Consider the following 23,875-nt stretch of genomic DNA (forward strand, 5'->3'; position numbering starts at 1 on the left):
TCACCCACCTAGATAAGAGGAATACCTATGTGAGAATGTGGTTAATTGACGACAGTGTTCAATACCATAATACCCTCCAAGCGCATCACTAAGCTAAGGCTCCGCGGACTGATTACCTCCTTCTCCAACTGGATCCTGGACTTCCTGACGGGCCGGACCCAGGTGATGAGGGTAGGCAACAACACATCCATCAAGATGGGGGCCCCTCAGGGGTGGGTGCTTAGTCCCCTCCTGTATGCCCTGTTCAACCACAACTGTGTGGCTGCGCACGACCTGGCAGTGTGGTGCCAGAGCAACAACCTCTCCCTCAATGTCAGCAAGACAAAGGAGCTGATTGTGGACTACAAGAAACAGAGGTCAGAGCACGTCCCCATTCACATAGACTGGACTGTAGTGGAGTGGGTCGAAAGCTTCAAGTTCCTCTGTGTCCACATCCCTAAGGATCTATCATGGTCCAAACACACCAACACAGTCGTGAAGAGTGGCTGCATAGCCGCTTGGATTCTTTACCATCATGTTTTAAATAACTTGTAGAGAGCGAGATAGAGAGAGAAAAGACTCTAGAAAAAAATATTAAAAGCAACCAGAACTCGATTGAAAACAAGGCTCACTAGATTTTATCAGCATATCGAATGCACGACCCTGGCTGGCAAAACCCTGGATCATTCTTATTCTAACTTCCGAGACACATATAAAGCCCTCCCCCACCCTCCTTTCGGAAAATCTGACCACGACTCGATTTTGTTGCTCCCAGCCTACAGACATCAGACCAACCGGATTCCACGATTGCTTCGATCATGTGGACCGGGATATGTTCCAAATAGCGTCGGACAATAACATTGATGAATACGCTGATTCGGTGAGCGAGTTTATTAGCAAGTGCATTGGTGATGTTGTACCCAGAGCGTCTATTAAAACATTCCCCAACCAGAAACCGTGGAATGATGGCAGCATTCGCGCAAAACTGAAAGTGCGAACCACTGCTTTTAATCAGGGCACGGTGACCGGAAACATGACCGAATACAAACAGTGTAGCTATTCCTTCCGCAAGGCAATCAAACAAGCTAAGTGTCAGTATAGAGACAAAGTAGAGTCGCAATTCAACAGATCAGACACAAGAGGTATGTGGCAGGGTCTACAGTCAATCACGGACAACAAAAGGAAAACCAGCCCAATAGAGGACCACGATGTCTTGATCCCAGACAAACTAAAACAACTTCTTTGCTCGCTTTGAGGACAATACAGGGCCAATGACACAGCCCGCTACCAAAACCTGCGAGCTCTCCTTCACTGCAGCCAACATGAGTAAAACATTTAAACCCTCGCAGGGCTGCCGGCCCAGACGGCATCCACAGCCGCATCCTCAGACCAGCTGGCTGCGCAGACCAGCTGGCTGGTGAGTTTACGGACATATTCAATCAATCATTATCCCAGTCTGCTGTTCCCACATGCTTCAAGAGGGCCACCATGGTTCCTGTTCCCAAGAAAGCGAAGGTAACTGAGCTAAATGACTATCGCTCCAAAGCACTCACTTCCGTCATCATGAAGTGCTTTGAGAGAGTAGTCAAGGACCATATCACCCCCACCCTACCGGTCACGATAGACCCAATCCAAATTGCTTATCCCCCCCAATAGGTTCACAGACGACGCAATCACACTGCCCTAACCCATCTGGACAAGAGGAATACCTATTTAAGAATGCTGTTCATCGACTACAGCTCAGCATTTAAACACCATTGTACCCGCCAAACTCGTCATTAAGCTCTACCCCAGTGTTGATGATCAGCGAGGTGGAGATGTAGTTACCTACCTACCTTACCACCTGGGGGCCAGACCCTGGGTCTTGACCCCGCCCTGTGCAACTGGGTCCTGGACTTCCTGACGGGTCACCCAGTCAGTGTTGAGGATCAGCGTGGCAGATGTGTTGTTGTCTACTCTTACCACCTGGGGGTGGCCCAAATCTGGTACAAAATATTGAATAGTGTAATTTTACCAATACAAAGCACTGGAAACCCAAGAGCTGATCTCTGAAAAGAGTCCGTCCCCCCCCCCCCTCTCCCCCCCAGAGACAGATCCTGACCAAATACAGGCTTAGTGACCATCAAGTGGCTATAGAAAAAGGGAGACACAAAAATATGGCTACCCAAAGAAGAGAGCCTGTGGTCACTGCATGACAGGGGAGGTAGAAACGGAGATGTGCTTTTTCCTCTACCTTGAGAAAAATAAACAAATAAGATAATGTTTTTTTTCAAGAGAATATCTCAAACTTCTGTGCATTTACTAATGACATAAAGCTGGGAATTATTCTGGGTGTGAGAAAAAAACGCAAATATTCCCGCCAGATCTGTACAGTCCTGGACAAAAATATTGGTATCCTTGCAATTTTTTTAAGAAAATCATAATTTTGCCTGAAAATACATTGAAATTGACCAAAGGATTTGGTCTCCACAATTCATTACTTCACTGTTAATATTACAGAACATTTGTTTTTGATTCACAACTTAATATATTCATTTAAATCAGAAAATAAACAGAAATGGCATTGACAAAATGATTGACATCTTAAACTTAATATTTTGTAGCACAGCCTTTGGTCAAAATAACTGCAATCAAGTGCTTCCTAAAGCCATTGATGAGCTTCCTGCACCTCTGTACTGGCAGTTTGGCCCACTCCTCTTGTGCAAACTGCTACAGTTCTCTCAGATTTGAAGGGTGCCTTCGCCCAACTGCTGTTTTCAGATCTCTCCACAAGTTTTCAATGGGATTCCGTCCAGAGTTTCGTCTTGAACCATTCCTGGGTGATTTTTTGAAGTGTGTTTAGGGTCATTGTCCTGATGGAAGACCCATGACCTTTGACAGAGACCCAGCTTTCTGACACTGGGTCTGACATTGCGCTCCAAAATGTCTTGGCATTCTCCTGATTTCATGATGCCATGCACACGTTCAAGGCACCCAGTGCCAGAGGCAGCAAAGCAACCCCTAAACATCAAATCAAGTCACATACACGTGGTTAGCAGATGTTAATGCGAGTGTAGCGAAATGCTTGTGCTTCTAGTTCCGACCATGCACTAATATCTAACAAGTAATCTAACAATTTCACAACAACTACCAAATACCAACTACCTAATAGTGTAAAGGAATAAATAAGAATATGTACATATAAATATATGGATGAGCGATGGCCGAACGGCATAGGCAAGATGCAGTAGATGGTATAGAGTACAGTATATACATATGAGATGAGTAATGTAGGGTATGTAAACATTATATAAAGTGGCATTGTTTAAAGTGACTAGTGGCACATTTATTACATCCAATTTTGTATTATTAAAGTGGCTAGAGAGTTGAGTCAGTATGTTGGCAGCAGCCACTCAATGTCAGTGATGGCTGTTTAACACTTCTTGATGCACCCATCCCGTTAGCGGGATCATTTTCGTCAACATCCGCTGAATTGCAGAGCACCAAATTCAAATTAAATTACTAAAAATATTAAAATTTCATGAAATCACAAGTGCAATATAGCAAAACACAGTTTAGCTTCTTGTTAATCCACCTGGCGTGTCAGATTTCAATACAGCTTTTCGGCGAAAGAATACCAAGCATTTATGTAAGGACATCTCTCTCAGTAGACAAAACATTACAAACAGCTAGCAGCAAAGTAGATTGGTCACGAAAGTCAGAAAAGCAATACAATGAATCGCTAACCTTTGATGATCTTCGGATGTTTGCACTCACAAGACTCCCAGTTACACAATAAATGTTCCTTTTGTTCCATAAAGATTATTTTTATATCCAAAATACCTCCATTTGGTTGGCGCGTTTTGTTCAGAAATCCACATGCTCGAGCGGTCACGACATAGCAGACGAAAATTCCAAATAGTATCCGTAAAGTTCATAGAAACATGTGAAATGTTTTTTATAATCAATCTTCAGGTTGTTTTTACAATATATAATCGATAATATTTCAACCGGGACTGTAGTTTCTTCAATAGGAGAGAGAGAGAAATGTCTGCTCAAAGCTGTTGCGCATGCAAAACGCTGCTGGCACCCAGCCATACAATGACGCAATGTGATCTTTCTCGCTCATTTTTCAAAATAAAAGCCTGAAACTATGTCTAAAGACTGTTCACACCATGGGGAAGCCATAGGAAAATGAATCTGGTTGATATCCCTTTAAATGGAGGGAAATCAGGCAATGGAATAGAGAGCTTTCAGGAAAAACAGCACTTCCGGGTTGGATTTTCCTCAGGTTTTCGCCTGCAATATCAGTTCTGTTATACTCAGACAATATTTTGACCGTTTTGGAAAATTTAGAGTGTTTTCTATCATAATCTGACAATTAAATGCATATTCTAGATTCTGGGCCTGAGAAAAAGGCAGTTTCAATTGGGTACGTTTTTCATCCAAACATCAAAATACTGCCCCCTAAACTCAACAGGCCTTGAGATAGAAGCTGTTTTTCAGTCTCTCGGTCCCTGCTTTGATGCACCTCTACTGACCTCGCCTTCTGGATGATAGCGGGATGAACAGGCAGTGGCTCGGGTGGTTGTTGTCCTTGATGATCTTTTTGGTTTTCCTGTGACATCGGGTGGTGTAGGTGTCCTGGAGGGCAGGTAGTTTGCCCCTGGTGATACGTTGTGCAGACCTCACTACCCTCTGGAGAGTTTTACGGTTGTAGGCGGGGCAGTTGCCCTCGATTGTGCATCTGTAAAAGCATGTGAGTGTTTTTGGTGAAAGCAACATTTCTTCAGCCTCCTGAGGTTGAAGAGGCGATGCTGCGCCTTCTTCACCACGCTGTCTGTGTGGGTGGACCATTTCAGTTTGTCCGTGATGTGTACGCCGAGGAACTTACAACTTTCCACCTTCCTCCACTTCTGTCCCGTCGATGTAGATAGGGGCTGCTCCCTCTGCTGTTTCCTGAAGTCCACGATCTCCTTTGTTTTGTTGATGTTGCGTGTGAGGTTATTTTCCTGACACCACACTCCGAGGGCCCTCACATCTTCCCTATGGGCCGTCTTGTCGTTGTTGGTAATCAAGCCTACCACTGTAGTGTCATCTGCAAACTTGATGATTGAGTTGGAGGCGTGCATGGCCACGAAGTCGTGGGTGAACAGGGAGTACAGGAGAGGGCTGAGAACGCACCCTTGTGGGGCCCCAGTGTTGAGGATCAGCGGGATGGAAATGTTGTTTCCTACCCTCGCCACCTGGGGGCGGCCCGTCAGGAAGTCCAGGACCCAGTTGCACAGGGCGGGGTCTCAAGCGTAAGAGTTTGGAGGGTACTATGGTTTTAAATGCTGAGCTGTAGTCGATGAACAGCATTCTTACATAGGTGAACTGAACCACCTCCATGTTTGACTGTAGTGAAGTTGTTCTTTTCTTTGAAGGCTTCATTTTGTTATCTGTAAGCATAGAGATGGGTGTGCTTTCCCAAAAAGCTCTAATTTGGTCTCATCTGTCCACAGGACATTCTCCCAGAATGATTTTGGCTAATTGCAGTCAGGCATTCTTATATCTCTCTGTCAGCAGTGGGGTCCTCCTGGGTCTCCTACCATATATCTCCCTTTCATTAAGTTGGAGACGGATGGTGCGAGTTGAAACTACCGTACCTTGTGTCAGCTTGAATCTGTGGCAGTTGATTGAGGTGCTTTCTCCACCGTTGGAACAATCCTTCACTGCAATCTTCCATCAAGTTCTCTCTTGCGGCCACGTCCAGTGAGGTTGGCTACAGTGGTATGGGCCTTAAACGTCTTGATAATATTACGTACGGTGGAAACAGGAACACCAAGGTCTCTGGAGATGGACTTGTAGCCTTGATATTGTCCATGCTTGAGCTACAATCTTGTGTCTGACCTCCTCAGATAATTCTCTGGCTTTCTTTCTTTTCTCCGTGTTCATCCATGCTCACACAGTGACACAAAACAGGAGATTGAGTCATTATCTCTGTTCAAACTGGTTGAATGTGTGATGTTTATATTGCAGGCACCTGCAACTTACGACAGACAGGTGAATTCAATTCCAAAGTAAATGAGAATCACCTGCATGAAATCTAATTATATCTAACTACTTCTAGAAGATGCCAATAATATTGTCCTTGCCATTTTAGGATTTCTTTGTGGAATAAGATAACATATAGTAAATTATTCCGAATTTTTGGTTTTGTTCAACTGCAAACCAAAAAACATGCATATGTTGATACCAAAATATGTTTTAATTTCAACACTTTTCTGGAATAAATGGCGCATTATTTGAAAAAAGTGCAAGTGTGCCGAAATGTTTGGCCACGACTGTATATAATTGCCATAGCCTGAGGGGCATCCAATGAGCATTAACTCCCTGAAGTATTTACATGCTATGTAACTTACAAGTGATACATAGTGGAACCGTCATCCATGTACATTTTGTTTATTTTTATTTTATTTATTTTTTATTCATAAATTTTTATTTATTTAATTGTTGTACCTGTATACTGTATGTACTGTTTATTATTATTGTTATTAATTATTATTATTACTGAAACTGTATTTCATTATGCTCATTGCTTTGTACTGTATTTACTGAAATGCTGTACCACTACACTGATTTCAGAATATCTACTAATTGTATTTCATTCCAACAAAGCTATCTGAATTTGAATTTGACAGAGAGAGAGAGAGAGACATTCCTTGACCACATGTAAACATTATAAAACAATTATAATTTCCCCACATTTAAAAAAAAAAACTTATTCAAGGTTTCAAGGTTTCCTCTGATGAGGAAAGGCTACCCGTCCTGTTGGGGAAGGACGCAGAGAGCTGTGGGTTGGCAGAGAACTACATTGCTGCCTGAAATAAGATGAGGGACAGTGTCTGACAGACCAACCTGCACATGTCCTCTATGCCATAATATTGTTATTGTCCATTGTATGGCTATTTTTACCCCTGATTATTGTTGTTACGGATTATCCTTTTGACAATGTTCATATTTTCAAAGTACGCATCTGGCAACATGTACATTGTTAAGTAATACTAATAAAGCACATGTAATTTAATAAAATGTTATTTAATAAAATTGAGACGAGAGAGACAGAGAGAGAGAGACAGAGAGACAGACACAGACAGACAGAGACAGACACAAACAGACACAGACAGAGAGAGAGACAGAGCCACACAGACAGACAGAGAGCCACACAGACAGAGAGCCACACAGACAGAGAGCCACACAGACAGAGAGCCACACAGACAGAGAGCCACAGACAGAGACAGACAGACAGGGATAGACAGGCCAGACGGGGGGGGGGAACACAAGGGGGAAGTGAGTGAGCTTGTAATGGGAAAGAAAGAAGCAAGAAGGAAAGCTAGAGCCCTTCCATAATTCTGCTGGAATATTAGCCGATGGAGGGAGGAAGAGGAGGAGGAGGAGGGGGGATAGGGGAACCGCTGTGAGCATCGGGCCTCTGAACACTCCCCCACATGTGGTGTCAATTAGGAACAATCTTGTTTTCTACCCACCACTGCAGAGAAAGGAGGGTTTTTGAGTAGTGTGTGTACGTGCATTTGTGTTTTTTGGTCTGCAGACCTGCCAGAGAAACAGGCTAGATATTCCTTTTATATCAAGTCTAACTTTGAGCACACGTAGACGCAGCCTTTCGGCTGTTCACACGAAGACCAGCAGGCCTTCAAACGAGCACAATCACACTAATATATGACAGAAGAAAAGCGTGGATGACACACATCGGCTCAAGGGCTCACCATGCTGCTGACTGTACATACAAAGGTGAATGCGCACCGAGTTAAGTGCTGATAGAATCATTTTTAAAGTGCATAAAAGTTGGTCTAATTTACTGGAAAGTCTAAGTGAGACTTTGTCCTCGTGTTTCTTGGCTATTACATTGTTTTGTTCACAAGCTCGGTTGCTAGTGAAGAGATGCCGTTTACTACTAGTCAGATCCAAAATCACAAGTGACATGACTTGAGTGGCCCGTTACCACGGTAACCTCCCCTTCTTAAAGAGTCAGCTGAACATTTTCTCATCTCATAAAAATGTTGTCAAAAGTCTCAGGTCAAACATTTTTATGAGATGTAGCAATATAGCACATTACTTCTTACTAATAGCGGTCTGTTTTAGAAACATTACAATGCATATCAAAACATCTGGTTTTTATCTACCTGCAACAGTGTCTGATGAACAAACTTTCATTTTAGGCCCTTATCAGGGATTCCGTTAGCCGGTAATTGCCGGATGTTGGCTGCTTAAGCTGATAAATCAAATGGTAGCCGGGGCTTCGGTTTCAGCACCATTCCCTCACTCCTTTTACGCCATCTTACGTGCATGTGCCTGCTGCTGAGTAGAGAGCGCAAAAGAGGAGCCTTGGCATGACCAAATGCAGGCTACTGTGCAACTCGCTAATCAGGTAGGAAGCAATTACTACATTTGGATGGATTTATTTTCATCGTATTTATAATCATTCATTTTATCGTCATTATTAATGTTTATCATTGTTTTTGAAACTCCACTGTTGGTTACGGGCTTGTAAGTAAGCATTTCACTGTGAGGTTGTATTCTGTGCATGTGACTAATAAAATATGATTTGATTATTATTGCAGGCCTATTTATTAATTAATCTAAACCAGTTCTTTAAAAATGTCAAATGTGTTTTATTTCATTCCGTTTCCATTTTCATTGGCTAAATTAAGTTCAATTTGTCTTTTTAATTGTGCAGGCCTGTAGTAAAATAAATATAATTATTGTCTTATTGCTGTCATTTGTTAGGTAAAGTAAGCACTAGCCTTTCTTGGTAATTGCTGCAATATAGCCTGTTCAAAACTTGAGTGACGGTTTAAACCAGTCCTTATGTGTTTTTTATTTTTATTTATTCTGTTGAGCCAATTTAAGTTACAACTGTAATGTTGCATTTGCCTCAATAGGAGATCCTGCTCGTATTTTCCCTATAAATAATGGCTTGACTTATTTTCGATATTACCCTAACGATGTTTACAAACTTTCGTGAAGGTGTGGTGTGACTATTAGCCTATTATACAGCATGCGTATGATATGAATGCAGTGCACGCCGGCGCTCCAACTGACTCCGAAAGTTCAACTTGAGGTGAGGAAGAACGTGTCAGGCCTACCAAAGTTACTCCTATAATCTAACAATATAATGCCTATTTTTATAAAAACGCACAAAGTAGGCCTCCCGAGTGGCGCAGCGGACTAAGGCGCTGCATCGCAGTGCTTGAGGCATCACACCTGGGATCGGGTTCGATCCCAGGCTGCGTCACAGCCGGCCGTGACCGGGATAAGGTTCGGCCGTAGGGGAGTTGCAGCGCTGGGACAAGTCTGTAACTACCAATTCTCAATATCACGAAATTGGGGAGAAAAAGGGGGGTAAAAGTACATATGTTAAAATATTAATAGGCCTATTGGAGAGTGGAGGCCTACGGTGCTCCACTCTCCGACAGCTGAACCGAGACGGACAATTGCTTTAGGAAAGTGAAAACCAATAAAATAATAGGCTATAAAGTTTTGCATATGCTACACACCGAAACACAACGAATGTAGTATTAGTAATTTGTTATATTCTTAGGGATATGTAAATGTGGCTCATATGGCCAATAACTCTTGTTTAATGATGGTGCTGGCTGCCTGGGTGGATGCCGTAACAGGTTGCACACCCAATGCAAATGGATGACCGGTACATTTCTCAAATCGAGATCTTGGGACTTGAGATGGCTCTTCATGTTTGTGCAGTTAGATTTGTGAAGAAGTGCATGTTAAGTGTCAAATGAAAACATCTGCAGTTCTATCTGCATAAACCCATTTGAACTTGGCACTACAAGGTTCTATCTGCAAACCAATCACGAACCTGAACAAATAGATGGACCAATCAGAACACATCTTTGCCATCTCTCTAAGTACGGTTAAAACCTCTTAGGGCCATCAGGAAATGGAAATGCGCAACGCAAAATGCTAATAGTACTCGATAAAACTCAAACTTTCATTAAAACACACTTGCAGGGTACTGAATTAAAGCTACACTTGTTGTGAATCTAGCCAACATGTCAGATTTTTAAAATGCTTTTCGGCGAAAGCATGAGAAGCTATTATCTGATAGCATACAACCCCCCGAAATACCTGAAGGGGACGTAAACAAAAGAATTAGCGTAGCCGGCGCTACACAAAACGCAGAAATAAAATATAAAACATTCATTACCTTTGACGAGCATCTTTGTTGGCACTCCTATATGTCCCATAAACATCACAATTGGGTATTTTTTTCGATTAAATCCGTCCATGTATACCCAAAATGTCCATTTATATAGCCCGTCTGATCCAGGAAAAAACTGCTTTCCAAAACGCAACGTCATTTTTTTTAATTAAAAAAGTTGCCTATAAACTTTGACAAAACACTTCAAACTACTTTTGTAACCCAACTTTAGGTATTTGTAAACGTTAATAATCGATCAAATTGATCACGGGGCGATCTGTATTCAATAGCAGCTACTCTTGAAATCATGGTCCATATTCTCTCTTCCATAAACTTCCTCCTGTGTACTGGATGACAGGAAGTGCCTATTTCTCATTTCACCAAGGATTAATTTCAACCCAATTGCCAGTACTGGCGACATCGTGTGGAAGCTGTAGGAACTGTAAACTGGCCGCTATCTATTTTCCCTTGCCATAGACAATTCAGAGACTGGCGGATGGATACTTTTTTTTTTTTTTTTGTGACCAGGTTTTTCTTGGGATTTTGCCTGCTATTCACGTTCTGTTATAGACACAGACATTTAACCAGTTTTAGAAACTTCAGAGTGTTTTCTATCTACACATACTAATCATATGCATATACTATATTCCTGGCATGAGTAGCAGGACGTTGAAATGTTGCGCGATTTTTAACAAAATGTTGAAAAAAGTCACACGATCTTTAACAGGTTTTAAGACTAGTCTAGCCAGAAATAATGGCTCGCAAGCTAAAAAACAAGACTGTCATAAATCTTAAAGTAAATGATCACATTGTTGTTCAGTGACGACAGGTATTTGTCGGAAGATCATTTCTTAATGTATTTGATGATAGAACGGTTTTACCAAGATTGTCCGAACCCATCATTCATGCATTCAAATAGCTACAGTTTTCTGTATAATTCAGAAGTGTCAGATAGAATTGCTAAACCTAGATTGACATTTCATTGCCATGAAGATTAATGTGGGTACTTTGGGTACCTTTAAGGTGAGGACCTTGATGGGTTATTAAATAAGAATTCACTACAGAATTGTTGAGATCTGGGATGTGAACATTTAGAGGTTCAATATCTCAGAACTACAGTATGCTTCAGATACAGCCTTAAGAGTCCTAAGGTCACAAAATGTCTGATTAATGAAAATCTTCAAATGAAAATCACCTGTCCGGTGCCAAATGTTTCTAAGAGAAACTCTGGTGTAACTGTATGTGTGTGTGTGTATGTACAGTGGGGCAAAAAAGTATTTAGTCAGCTACCAATTGTGCAAGTTATCCCACTTAAAAAGATGAGAGGCCTGTAATTTTCATCATATGTACACTTCAACTGTGACAGACAAAATCTGAAAAAAAATCCAGAAAATCACATTGTAGGATTTTTAATTTATTTATTTGCAAATTATTGTGGAAAATAAGTATTTGGTCAATAACAAAAGTTTCTCAATACTTTGTTATATACCCTTTGTTGGCAATGACAAGAGGTCAAACGTTTCTGTAAGTCTTCACAAGGTTTTCACACACTGATGCTGGTATTTTGGCCCATTCCTCCATGCAGATCTGCTCTAGAGCAGTGATGTTTTGGAGCTGGGCAACACGGACTTTCAACTCCCTCCAAAGATTTTCTATGGGGTTGAGATCTGGTGACTGGCTAGGCCACTCCAGGACCTTGAAATGCTTCTTACAAAGCCACTCCTTCGTTGCCCGGGCGGTGTGTTTGGGATCATTGTCATGCTGAAAGACCCAGCCATGTTTCATCTTCAATGCCCTTGCTGATGGAAGGAGGTTTTCACTCAAAATCTTACGATACATGGCCCCATTCATTCTTTCCTTTACACGGATCAGTCGCCCTGGTCCCTTGCAGAAAAACAGCCCCAAAGCATGATGTTTCCACCCCCATGCTTCACAGTAGGTATGGTGTTCTTTGGATGCAACTCAGCATTCTTTGTCCTCCAAACACGACGAGTTGAGTTTTTACCAAAAAGTTATATTTTGGTTTCATCTGACCATATGACATTCTCCCAATCTTCTTCTGGATCATCCAAATGCTCTCTAGCAAACTTCAGACGTGCCTGGACATGTACTGGCTTAAGCAGGGGGACACGTCTGGCACTGCAGGATTTGAGTCCCTGGCGGCTTAGTGTGTTACTGATGGTAGGCTTTGTTACTTTGGTCCCAGCTCTCTGCAGGTCATTCACTAGGTCCCCCCGTGTGGTTCTGGGATTTTTGCTCACCGTTCTTGTGATCACTGGGTGAGATCTTGCGTGAAGCCCCAGATCGAGGGAGATTATCAGGGGTCTTGTATGTCTTCCTTTTCCTAATAATTGCTCCCACAGTTGATTTCTTCAAACCAAGCTGCTTAGCTATTGCAGATTCAGTCTTCCCAGCCTGGTGCAGGTCTACAATTGTGTTTCTGGTGTCCTTTGACAGCTCTTTGGTCTTGGCCATAGTGGAGTTTGGAGTGTGACTGTTTGAGGTTGTGGACAGGTGTCTTTTATACTGATAACAAGTTCAAACAGGTGCCATTAATACAGGTAACGAATGGAGGACAGAGGAGCCGAAATCTTGCTTGTTTGTAGGTGACCAAATACTTATTTTCCACCATAATTTGCAAATAAATTCATTAAAAATCCTACAATGTGATTTTCTGGATTTTTTTTCTCACTTTGTCTGTCATAGTTGAAGTGTACCTGTGATGAAAATTACAGGCCTCTCATCTTTTTAAGTGGGAGAACTTGCACAATTGGTGGCTGACTAAATACTATTTTGCCCCACTGTATATGTGTGTGTATGTATATGTGTGTGTGTGTGTGTGTGTGTGTGTGTGTGTGTTCGCTGGGAATTAAGGATGTTTTATTGCCCCGTCATGCATACTCACACGGCTGATTATGCTGTGGGACTGGTTGCGAGGCAGACGCGTCACTGGACACACGCTGTCACACACACACTCTCTCTATCTCTCTCTCTCTCTCTCTCTCTCAGGAAGTTCTGCTTGTTTCAGACAGACAAGAGGAAGTCTCCCCTCTAAAAGATTCATGGGCGTGCTTCAATTATGTATCCCCTTTCAAATTGTCCTGTTTAGACAACGTAAATTATTCATCCCTTCGTTGGTTCCCAGATTGATGGTTCTCTGTGCTGCCTGTGACAGAGGGAGTGATAAACCAGCATCTACACCACTGTTGATTTACAATCTACTATCCCCCATACTATCAAGCAATGTCAATCTACAATCCTCCATTGGTCAGCTTCTCATTCTGTGCAAGAAAGAAATAGCCTATTCCAAACAGACAGACAGTTGTTGGAGGATAGATCCCAAATCCGTGCAATCCATAGGAATAGGCTACATTAAAAAAAATGAAAATAAAGTGTCGATAAACTATTATTTCTTCACATTAAACAACATGTCCGAATGTTCGTTCCATAATGCAATTAGGCACTGTACATACCAGACGTTTTATGTGACAGAAATTAAAATAGCAGTTTGAAATGTAGAAAGAGGGGAGATAAAGATGCAACAACTGGCATGGGTTGATAATGACTAGGATAGGGCCTTTGGCTACTGGACTATGAAATAAAGCTGATGTGAAAACCAATAGAACAATTGCATATGGAAGTCTTTATAAAATAATTGCCTCCACGTTTCTATGGTGGGATTTTGGCTACTTTGAAGCAAGGTAAGAAATGCCTCATAACATAAAGTTTTACTTCAAGGTTTCAAAAAATTAAGGACGTGTTTTTAAAATGCCTACTGCCTCCAGCTCATTGCAAAGCGGTGTGTGAAGTGCTAAGTCTGCCTACCGTTGCCTATGCACTTGAATGACGAATGGGAAGTAGTCATCAATAACAAGCTGAGAAAAAAAAAGTTATTATTTTTAATCGTGGCCATCAAAGCGGTTTTAAAAATCTGATTGCATATAGAATTGTTGCGCAATGATTGGGCTTATAAAATCATGTTTCACTCCAGCAGCACACAGGAGCAGAAAGCGCTGGGCCAGTTAGTCCAGACGATAACCTTACCTCTGGCTCTATACTTCCTGTAATAAGTCTGGCATGTAACTAGAGACAACTTTTTGACCCCTGGGCCGGCCGGCCGGCCAGACAGGGAGAGAGAGAGAAGCAGGGCTAGTCTGTGTGTAGGAGTCTATGTCGAAGCACCAGGTGTGTGTGTGTGCGCGCATGGGAGGGGTGGGGGTGGGAATAGACACACTGAAAACAGGGCTGGGACTTAAGGTACTGAGCCACAATAAGGTGAGGGGGTTTGAGTGCTCTCCCCTTCAAAGCTTATCTGCCTTGGGGCACTCTTGGGGAAAAAAAAGTCCTCACCCTCCTCACCCCTCTTACAGTCCCTCGACCTCCCAAAGACTAGCCTCTACAAAAGACAAAAGAGGGCTTAGAGGGGCAAAAGCACCCTGTCCTACTGGCTGTTCTCTTTAATAACCCCCCACCCCCACCCCAATAAAAGTGTGTGTGAGCTAGAGAGTGTGTGTGCGCGCCATAACTCACCAGCTGAACGTAGGCCACTTTATAATCTGGTCTCTTCACTTTCTGGTTGAGGTGGTTTCTCTTCTTATTCGTACCTGTGAGATGAAGCGAGAGAGAAAACGAGAGAGAAAGCGAGAGAGACAGAGCGAGAGAGCGCTGAGGTTGGTAAAAAGTATCAACCAAGTAGAATCGAGGAGATAGTTCCCTACTTACGCTAATTGTTGTCTTTTGTAATGGCAAAACATGCCAACGACTAGAGGTTTGGCTAAAGTAGAAATGTAGAAGGTGCCTGTGTGGTTGTAAAATAGAGCAGACCCTGGTCCTGTTGACTGAGGAATGCAGGTGAACCTCTTACTTCCCCAGTTGGTGGTAATGACCTCATGCCTATCAGAGAGAGAAAAACAACCACAACCAAAAGAGAGGGACTGTTGCTGTAGATTAGAGTAAGCTTCATCTAATATGGAAGGATGTTGCATCTTGCTGTTGATGACGCAGTGCGTCAATGTTTAAACTGTAGGCCTATAAACTATTAGCAGAACTATGGAAGAGTATTTCGTTTTTTTTAGTAGGATCGCCAATTAAGTGGCTACTGTTCCTGGGGCCCAAACAGGAAACAAAAACACAACAAATAAAATATATAAAACACTACATAATACAACGTAAAAAAACAATACAAAATACATAAAAATGTCTCTCTTCGTAGTCCCCGTCATGCCGTAAGGTGTTCTTTAAAAAAAGAAAATGCTAGCTTGAGTTACCTGGGGTGGCAGAGTTCCATGTAGTCATGGCTCTATTTAATAGTGTGTGTTTCCCAGCCTCTGTTCTGGGACCTGGGGACTTTGAAGACACCTCTGGCTACATGTCTGGCATGGTGCCGATGAGGGTCCGAACTGTGAGCCAACTGACAGACATTTCAGTACCTTTAACCCATCAGCACCTTCGCACAAAGACCAATAGTCATGCAGTCAGTCTCTCCTCAGCTTTGACCCAGGAGAGACTGACATGCATACCACTGACATTTGTCCTCCGTGTACATCTAAATGCAGCACTGTTCTGGGCCAACTGCAATTTTCCTATGTCCTTTGGCGCACATGACCACACATCTGGGCAGTAGTCCAGAAGTGACAAAACTAGGGCCTGTAGGACCTGGCTGGTTGATTTACATGTCATGAACGCAGAGCAACGCCCTACCACGGACAGACCACTTACCATTTTAGCAACCATTGAATCTTTATGTTTTGACTATGACAGCTTGCTATCTAGGGTTAGTCTACACTTACTCAATTGCCACATTATTCAGTAATAGATCTAGATGAAGTTTAGGAGTGAGTTAGTGATTTGTCCTAAAAACAATGTTTTTAGTTTGAGATATTTATCACCAGCCTATTGCAATTTACAATTCTAAAACTGACTGGAGCTCTAAGTTAAGGATGTTAGAGGAAGTGTACCTATTAAACCCACCAAAATGTCTGGACATTTCAAACATATACTGCCATAATTTCTGTAAGAAACATGGAGAGAAAATTTAAGATGACTTTCTCATGTGAAGTATTATGACATTACATAAAACATTGTTTTATAAGATACACAAATATTTGATAAAATGTGTAAAGTCCAAACTGGGCTTCATGGGTACCGAATGCACCATTTAAGCCCATGGGTGTTCTAAATATGCCCACCTCGTAAATCATTTCTAAACTTAAAAAAAACTTGCAAACTTACATTTCTGATGTAAAATGTGATTCTATTAATCTAAAGTTATAAACTGATCATGACTATTCATCATCAAAGTATCACTGATAACGGGGGGATCCAATCGTATCCACAGAGTGAACTTAGGCGTTTGTTCTTGCCAACCATTACACACCAGATTCAACTAGAGACTTCAATCAAGACATGATTAGATGAATCAGGTGTGTTATTGCTTGGTTAAAAACAACAACAAAAAACTCACCAACACTGGCCCTAAGTGGGATGAGAAGCCATTTACAAAGACCATAAAACACAACTTTCAATGACTTATCTGAAGCTGATTCACAATTGCTGTACTGCTATTCTTGTTAATTAGTTCAACAATGCCCCCACCCAAACAATGCCCCCACCACGTCCAATAGTCATATTCTTGTCCTTAATTTGTTTGCATTTTTGTCACCTACTTGTAGGTCTTCTGTTCCAGATATCACTGAACCCTGATCTTATTCTTCTCTCTCTGCATCAACGACTAGTTGTCAACTCCAAGACGTTTGGAGTGGGTACGGAGGTTTCTAATTGTTGCTAATCTGGGTAAAGGCACCATGGCTAGACGAATAAAATGCACAACTGTAATTTGTGTGTGTTTTAATCTAATTATGAACAAATAAACAATGTATGCTCATGTTAATTGAATAGTAGCCTACCCTTTAAGTCCTCCGGAGATAAAAATGTCAAATTAACAAGAACAAAAATATATATACATACAGTGCCTTGCGAAAGTATTCGGCCCCCTTGAACTTTGCGACATTTCAGGCTTCAAACATAAAGATATAAAACTGTATTTTTTTGTGAAGAATCAACAACAAGTGGGACACAATCATGAAGTGGAACGACATTTATTGGATATTTCAAACTTTAACAAAACAAAAACTGAAAAATTGGGCGTGCAAAATTATTCAGCCCCTTTACTTTCAGTGCAGCAAACTCTCTCCAGAAGTTCAGTGAGGATCTCTGAATGATCCAATGTTGACCTAAATGACTAATGATGATAAATACAATCCACCTGTGTGTAATCAAGTCTCTGTATAAATGCACCTGCACTGTGATAGTCTCAGAGGTCCGTTAAAAGCGCAGAGAGCATCATGAAGAACAAGGAACACACCAGGCAGGTCCGAGATACTGTTGTGAAGAAGTTTAAAGCCGGATTTGGATACAAAAAGATTTCCCAAGCTTTAAACATCCCAAGGAGCACTGTGCAAGCGATAATATTGAAATGGAAGGAGTATCAGACCACTGCAAATCTACCAAGACCTGGCCGTCCCTCTAAACTTTCAGCTCATACAAGGAGAAGACTGATCAGAGATGCAGCCAAGAGGCCCATGATCACTCTGGGTGAACTGCAGAGATCTACAGCTGAGGTGGGAGACTCTGTCCATAGGACAACAATCAGTCGTAAATTGCACAAATCTGGCCTTCATGGAAGAGTGGCAAGAAGAAAGCCATTTCTTAAAGATATCCATAAAAAGTGTTGTTTAAAGTTTGCCACAAGCCACCTGGGAGACACACCAAACATGTGGAAGAAGGTGCTGTGGTCAGATGAAACCAAAATGGAACTTTTTGGAAACAATGCAAAATGTTATGTTTGGCGTAAAAGCAACACAGCTCATCACCCTGAACACACCATCCCCACTGTCAAACATGGTGGTGGCAGCATCATGGTTTGGGCCTGCTTTTCTTCAGCAGGGACAGGGAAGATGGTTCAAATTGATGGGAAGATGGATGGAGCCAAATACAGGACCATTCTGGAAGAAAACCTGATGGAGTCTGCAAAAGACCTGAGACTGGGACGGAGATTTATCTTCCAACAAGACAATGATCCAAAACATAAAGCAAAATCTACAATGGAATGGTTCAAAAATAAACATATCCAGGTGTTAGAATGGCCAAGTCAAAGTCCAGACCTGAATCAAATCGAGAATCTGTGGAAAGAACTGAAAACTGCTGTTCACAAATGCTCTCCATCCAACCTCACTAAGCTCGAGCTGTTTTGCAAGGAGGAATGGGAAAAAATGTCAGTCTCTCGATGTGCAAAACTGAGAGACATACCCCAAGCGACTTACAGCTGTAATCGCAGCAAAAGGTGGCGCTACAAAGTATTTACTTAAGGGGGCTGAATAATTTTGCACGCCAAATTTTTCAGTTTTTGACTTGTTAAAAAAGTTTGAAATATCCAATAAATGTCGTTCCACTTCATGATTGTGTCCCACTTGTTGTTGATTCTTCACAAAAAAATACAGTTTTATATCTTTATGTTTGAAGCCTGAAATGTGGCAAAAGGTCGCAAAGTTCAAGGGGGCCGAATACTTTCGCAAGGCACTGTATATATTTAAAACAATGCAAGGTTAACTTAACACTCTGACGTTTCCAAAACTGCAAAGATATTGTCTGTGAGTGCCACAGACTGATGTTACAGGCGAAACTCAAGATAAAAATCCAACCAGGAAGTGCCGCAGTTTTTGAAACCGCCTCATGTCAATGACTCCTTATATGGCTGTGAATGAGCTACGAATGAGCTTACATTTTCCATGTATTCCCCAAGGTGTCTACAGCATTGTGACGTCTTTTTAGGCATTTCCATTGAAGAATGGCTGTAAGGGACCATATATAGCATGTGTTCACATGGTGTCTCCCGCAGAAAATCTTGCGTAAAATACTGAGTTAGCCATTTTTCCAATCGCTTCTTATGAGAAACCAATTGCCTCGACGGATATATTATCGAATATATATGTTAAAAACACCTTGAGGATGGATCCTAAACAACGTTTGCCGTGTTTCTGTCGATACTATTGAGCAAATTTTGAAAAAAGTTTGGCGTTATAGTTGTAGCATTTTCCGGTCAATTTCTCAGCCATGAAGAAATGGGTGCTATTTCACCTACAAAAATAATATTTTTGGAAAAAAGAAACATTTGCTATCTAACTGGGAGTCTCCCGAGTGAAAGCATCTGAAGTTCTTCAAAGGTAAATTATTTAATTTGGTTGCTTTTCTTATTTTCGTGAAAATGTTGCCTGCTGCCAGCAGAGCCTAGCATAGCATTATGCCATGATAAACTTACACAAATGCTTGTCTAGCGTTGGCTGTAACGCATATTTTGAAAATCTGAGATGACAGTGTAGTTAACGAAAGGCTAAGCTTGTGTTTGAATATATTTATTTCATTTGCGATTTTCATGAATAGGAAAAGTTTCTAGGGGTATTTATGTCCGCTGCGTTATGCTAATGCTTTTGAGGCTATGATTACGCTCCCGGATACGGGATTGCTCGTCGCAAGAGGTTAACAGTCAAATAAGACAATGCATTAAAAAAAATAAGCTGTGAATGCCTAAAATCTATTATCTTGGTGTAGTTAACCAAGTTATTACTACTGTGTGACTGAAATGAAGGCACAACTGCTAGCATGGACACCCCATATTCCAATTGTCAAGAAATAGTAAATAATGGCAATGAAATATGCTATCATGTGCATATATCAGTACATTCATCTCTTCATTTTACATAGAGTATGATCACTTATCTGAAAAGGTACATAAAATATGATTCTCAGCATCGCCACAACTTTTTTTGCCGCTTTGAAATTGAAAAACTCATGAAACATCTGACTAATGGATAACAACCAGATGAATTGGTTGAAACATTAAAACAGCAGAATTTTTTTCTTTCTTTGGATCAAAAGATTGAAGTGGGCCTAATAGGTACATTTACCCTGTCTTTTACTGTCATAGCTGAAGTGTATACGATTGAGTCGTCAGCGTACATAGACACGCAGGCTTTATGAAAATAAACAGCCCAAGTAGGCTGCCCTGCGGGACACCACACTCAACTGGATTTGCATTAGAGAGGCTTTTATTAAAGAGAACCCTCTGTGTTCTATTAGATAGGTAACTCTCAATCCATAATAAGGCAGATGATGTAAATCCACAACACCTACATTTTTCAGCAATAGGTTATGATCAATGATAGCAAAAGCTGCACTGAAATCTAACAAAACAGCTCTCACAAAATTCTTATCAATAAAAGCTGACCAAAGCAAATTCCCATGTTCTCACAAACACAAAAGAACAACTAAACATCCCAACAAGCCACTTGTGGGCTTTTGCACATTTAGAACTCCTGTTTAAACATTAGCCTGATCTTCCAGCCAACAGGCAACTGATAACTTCCGTTACCATGGGAACAATTTATGACATGAAAAACGAGGGAAACATTCCGCTGCAGTGAGTCATTTGTGTGTGTATCTGTGTGTGTAATGATCACCAGCCAGGCAGCCCACAGCTCAGGAAAAGCCCTTACCGGGGTCGTAAAACACCCCCATCACAAACCCCTACCTATGTGGAGGCCCCCCGTGTGGGTGTGAAAGACAGGTGAGAGTAAGTGTAGGGGGGGACCTTCGCCCCCAACTCAGAGTCAGGTGATTAGGTAGGCTAAGTCCCCATGATGGTGTTGTTTGTCATACCCCAAGTTGCACCACTACATTCACCCCATCCTAACACACAAAGGCGCATGCATGCACACACAAACTATTTTTTTGAAGGGTGATTGTGGTTTGGCAGCCGACTACCACGTTACAAATCCCAAAGCCGGAGGGGTAGCCATGGCAACGCCTTCCAAAATACCCGAGCCCGTCTGCCGCCCAGGGAGAGAGAGAAGAAAGGGGTCATTTGCGTCCCTCTCTCTCTCGTTCCCCTCTTTAGGCTGCCAATGGCATGGAACCCCTGACGCAGGCAGGGATACCTTCTCTGACGCACCTCGGGATCGCCTGGGCCCCCCTCGCCAGCTCAGTTATTTTTTTCTTTCCTTCTCTCGCTCTCCCCTTTCTTTCCCCCCCTTGCCTTTAACGCAGCTCTCGTAAAGAGAGGTCTAATGGGTTCTTTTCCATATTACGTAGGCTTGGCGTCTCGCTGTCTCCCTCTGCCGCTCTCTCTCTCTGGGGTTCTCTCTCTCTCCGTCTTTCTCTGCCCCAAAGAGAGATGGGGCTCCTCTTGGCCCTCCAAGCCCAGCAGCACGCCTTCCTTCGCTGGCCCTCCCTGCATCACCACAATCACTCCGGTCTCCAGGCCTCTCTTTCTGCTGCTCTCACTTTTTCTCTCTCCCTTTTTCTCTCTCCCTCCCTCCCTCCTGCCAGGAGCTAGCAAATTCGTAGCCCCGTAAAAGAGCCTCTAAACAGCCCATGCTAACCCTAACTGTTTCCTCCCCCATGAAATGCCAAGAGAATCATTTAGTCAAATCATATAACCCCTCTCTGTGGCTTTGTGATCATCTAAACTTTAAAAGAAGGGGAGAATGGGAGAGAGGGATGGATGGAGCGAGGGGTAAGGTTGTGTAACCCTGCTTGGCCCACTTTTAGGCCCTTGAGAAAAGTGTGTGTGTGTGTACGCGCGCGTGATTGTGTTACGCCTTCGAGCAGGAGGACGAGTGCAGGGGCACCTTGGGACAGCTGTAGGCCGGAGTGCTACAGCAGCAGATTCTGTGATAAGCAGCTGTGGTGGAAAGTCCAGCCAGGCACGCTAACCGCAATCACCGCTAACTGCTAAACAACTCCTGCTTATCAATGGATACTCGATAGCTAAACATGCTAACGACCGCAAAAACACTTTTGTCACTGCTCGTCAATGGATAAAAAGATTACCTAAATAGCTAACAACAAAAAAAATATTTTCCTCACTGCAATAGGTTAATATGCTAACAACCTAAAACCCGCTCTTCTTAACAAATAAAAATAATACCTCTATAGCTAACTGCTAAGAACACTCCTCTCACTGTTAATGAATTAATAAATGGGGTTAGCAAAACGTGCTACCCACTGCAAAACATACCATTTTACAAATGATCAAAGTTATTATCCCCAAGGTGAAAATGGTCTTGGATTGTGCTCAAAATAAACTTGTTTGTCATTCTTTTTAGTTTTTTAAACTTCGGTCAGAGAGCTTTGTTTTGTGTTATCCGCAATGATGTGATGTGTGGTTTAAATGGTCATAAAAATGCACAAAATAAATCTACCAACCAATCATTTAAATACGTATTTTCCCTAAATTGACATATGGTATGTTTAATGGTACTCACAGTATTGTATCCTTGTGCGGACAGCTCCCACTGGAACGTTGTAAATCTTCTCCAGGTAGTTCCTCACATCACATTTGGTCATTCTGTCCACAAGTCATGAACAGGCAAAGAGAGAGGAGCCCGAGGGGGAGAGAAAATAAATCAACAGTGTTAGCCTATGGAAGATAACGCCCAGGTGAAGTGGCCTACTTCTACAGACCAAACATCAGTTTCACAACAAGTAGAGCGATATGGTCCACAGATGTAGGACAGACTTCTTTTTTGACATATAGCTTAGGCCTACACAAAGCAAACTCTTAATGTAGACCTGGGTATTCTTCCTTAGGGTACATTAAGGAAAAACAAACAGTCCCGTTTTCTTCGATTTTGTGCCTACTGAACAAGACCCATAAGGAACTACTGGCCCCACTCATTTACATTACAATGCTAACAGTCTCACATGATAGAAACCTGGGTGTTTATGACATTGCATAGGCTAGTTTGAATACACTACATTAAGCCACCATTTCACCAGTAGTGGTCCAAACAAAGTGGAAACACAATGGTCCTTAGAGTGCAGTGCAGTCAGTGTTCGCCAAAACCCCAGCTTCTTATTTTTTACTTTAGTTTATTCAGTAAATATTTTCTTCACTCTTTCATGAACTGAAATGATTGATTAAGGGCTTGTAAGTAAGCATTTCACTGTAAGGTACTCGGCGCATGTGACAAATACAATTGTATTTATCTCCAAATCAACATGGATCTCTTTCAGGGAGGGGAAGACATAGGGACTGAAACGTCTTCGGGCTAGAATAGCAGAGCAGTCCGAGTCAAGGGACAATGGCAATTCAGAAAAAGAAAAAAAAAAAGTGTGAACAAACACATTTAGGATAATTTATTTATGGGGACCCAGAACAGTCTCCTTCGAGATGCAACACACAGATGCGCCTCCGTTTCCATTCCTCCTTCCCCTAATCCCTCCATCCTGTGTGTGTGCCAGAGGTTAGTGAAGCAGAGTAGAGTGGAATTAGGAGAGGAGAGAAAGAGAAGCGAGGCAGAGAAAGAGGGGTTAGAGAAGGAGAGAGAGAAAGAGTGGGTTAGAGAGTGGGAGAGAGGGCACTTGAGAAGACGAGGGAGAGAAAGTGTGTGATTGTGTGATCGAGAGGATTTCCTAGAAAGCGGAGGGAGAGAAAGTGTGTGAGTGGAGAGGGGGGGGGGGGGGGGGGGGGTTGGGGAATAGAGTCCTCTCAGGGTCATTAGAGTGAGAACACTGATCCTGATTAAAGAGAGGAACATTCTCTTAATCCCTGCTGTCACACACTCCAATTATCCTCCTGCCACACACGCACACACTCACCCACTCAGAGCGGCAAGGAATTTCACTCAAGCAACA

General features: G+C 42.2%; 1 protein-coding gene across 1 annotated transcript in view; it reads right to left on the bottom strand.

Moving 5' to 3' along the window:
* Positions 1-23,875, bottom strand: part of mrpl23 (mitochondrial ribosomal protein L23) — a 133,646-nt gene that overhangs the window by 67,219 nt on the left and 42,552 nt on the right. The window contains exons 3-4 of the mRNA XM_021564139.2: positions 22,504-22,586; positions 14,714-14,787 (exon numbers count right to left, since the gene is read on the bottom strand). Coding sequence (XP_021419814.1) covers positions 14,714-14,787; positions 22,504-22,586 — 157 coding nt within the window. The remainder of the gene's footprint in view (positions 1-14,713; positions 14,788-22,503; positions 22,587-23,875) is intronic.

The sequence above is a fragment of the Oncorhynchus mykiss genome, chromosome 2 (assembly GCF_013265735.2).
Source record: "Oncorhynchus mykiss isolate Arlee chromosome 2, USDA_OmykA_1.1, whole genome shotgun sequence".
Taxonomy (NCBI): domain Eukaryota; kingdom Metazoa; phylum Chordata; class Actinopteri; order Salmoniformes; family Salmonidae; genus Oncorhynchus; species Oncorhynchus mykiss.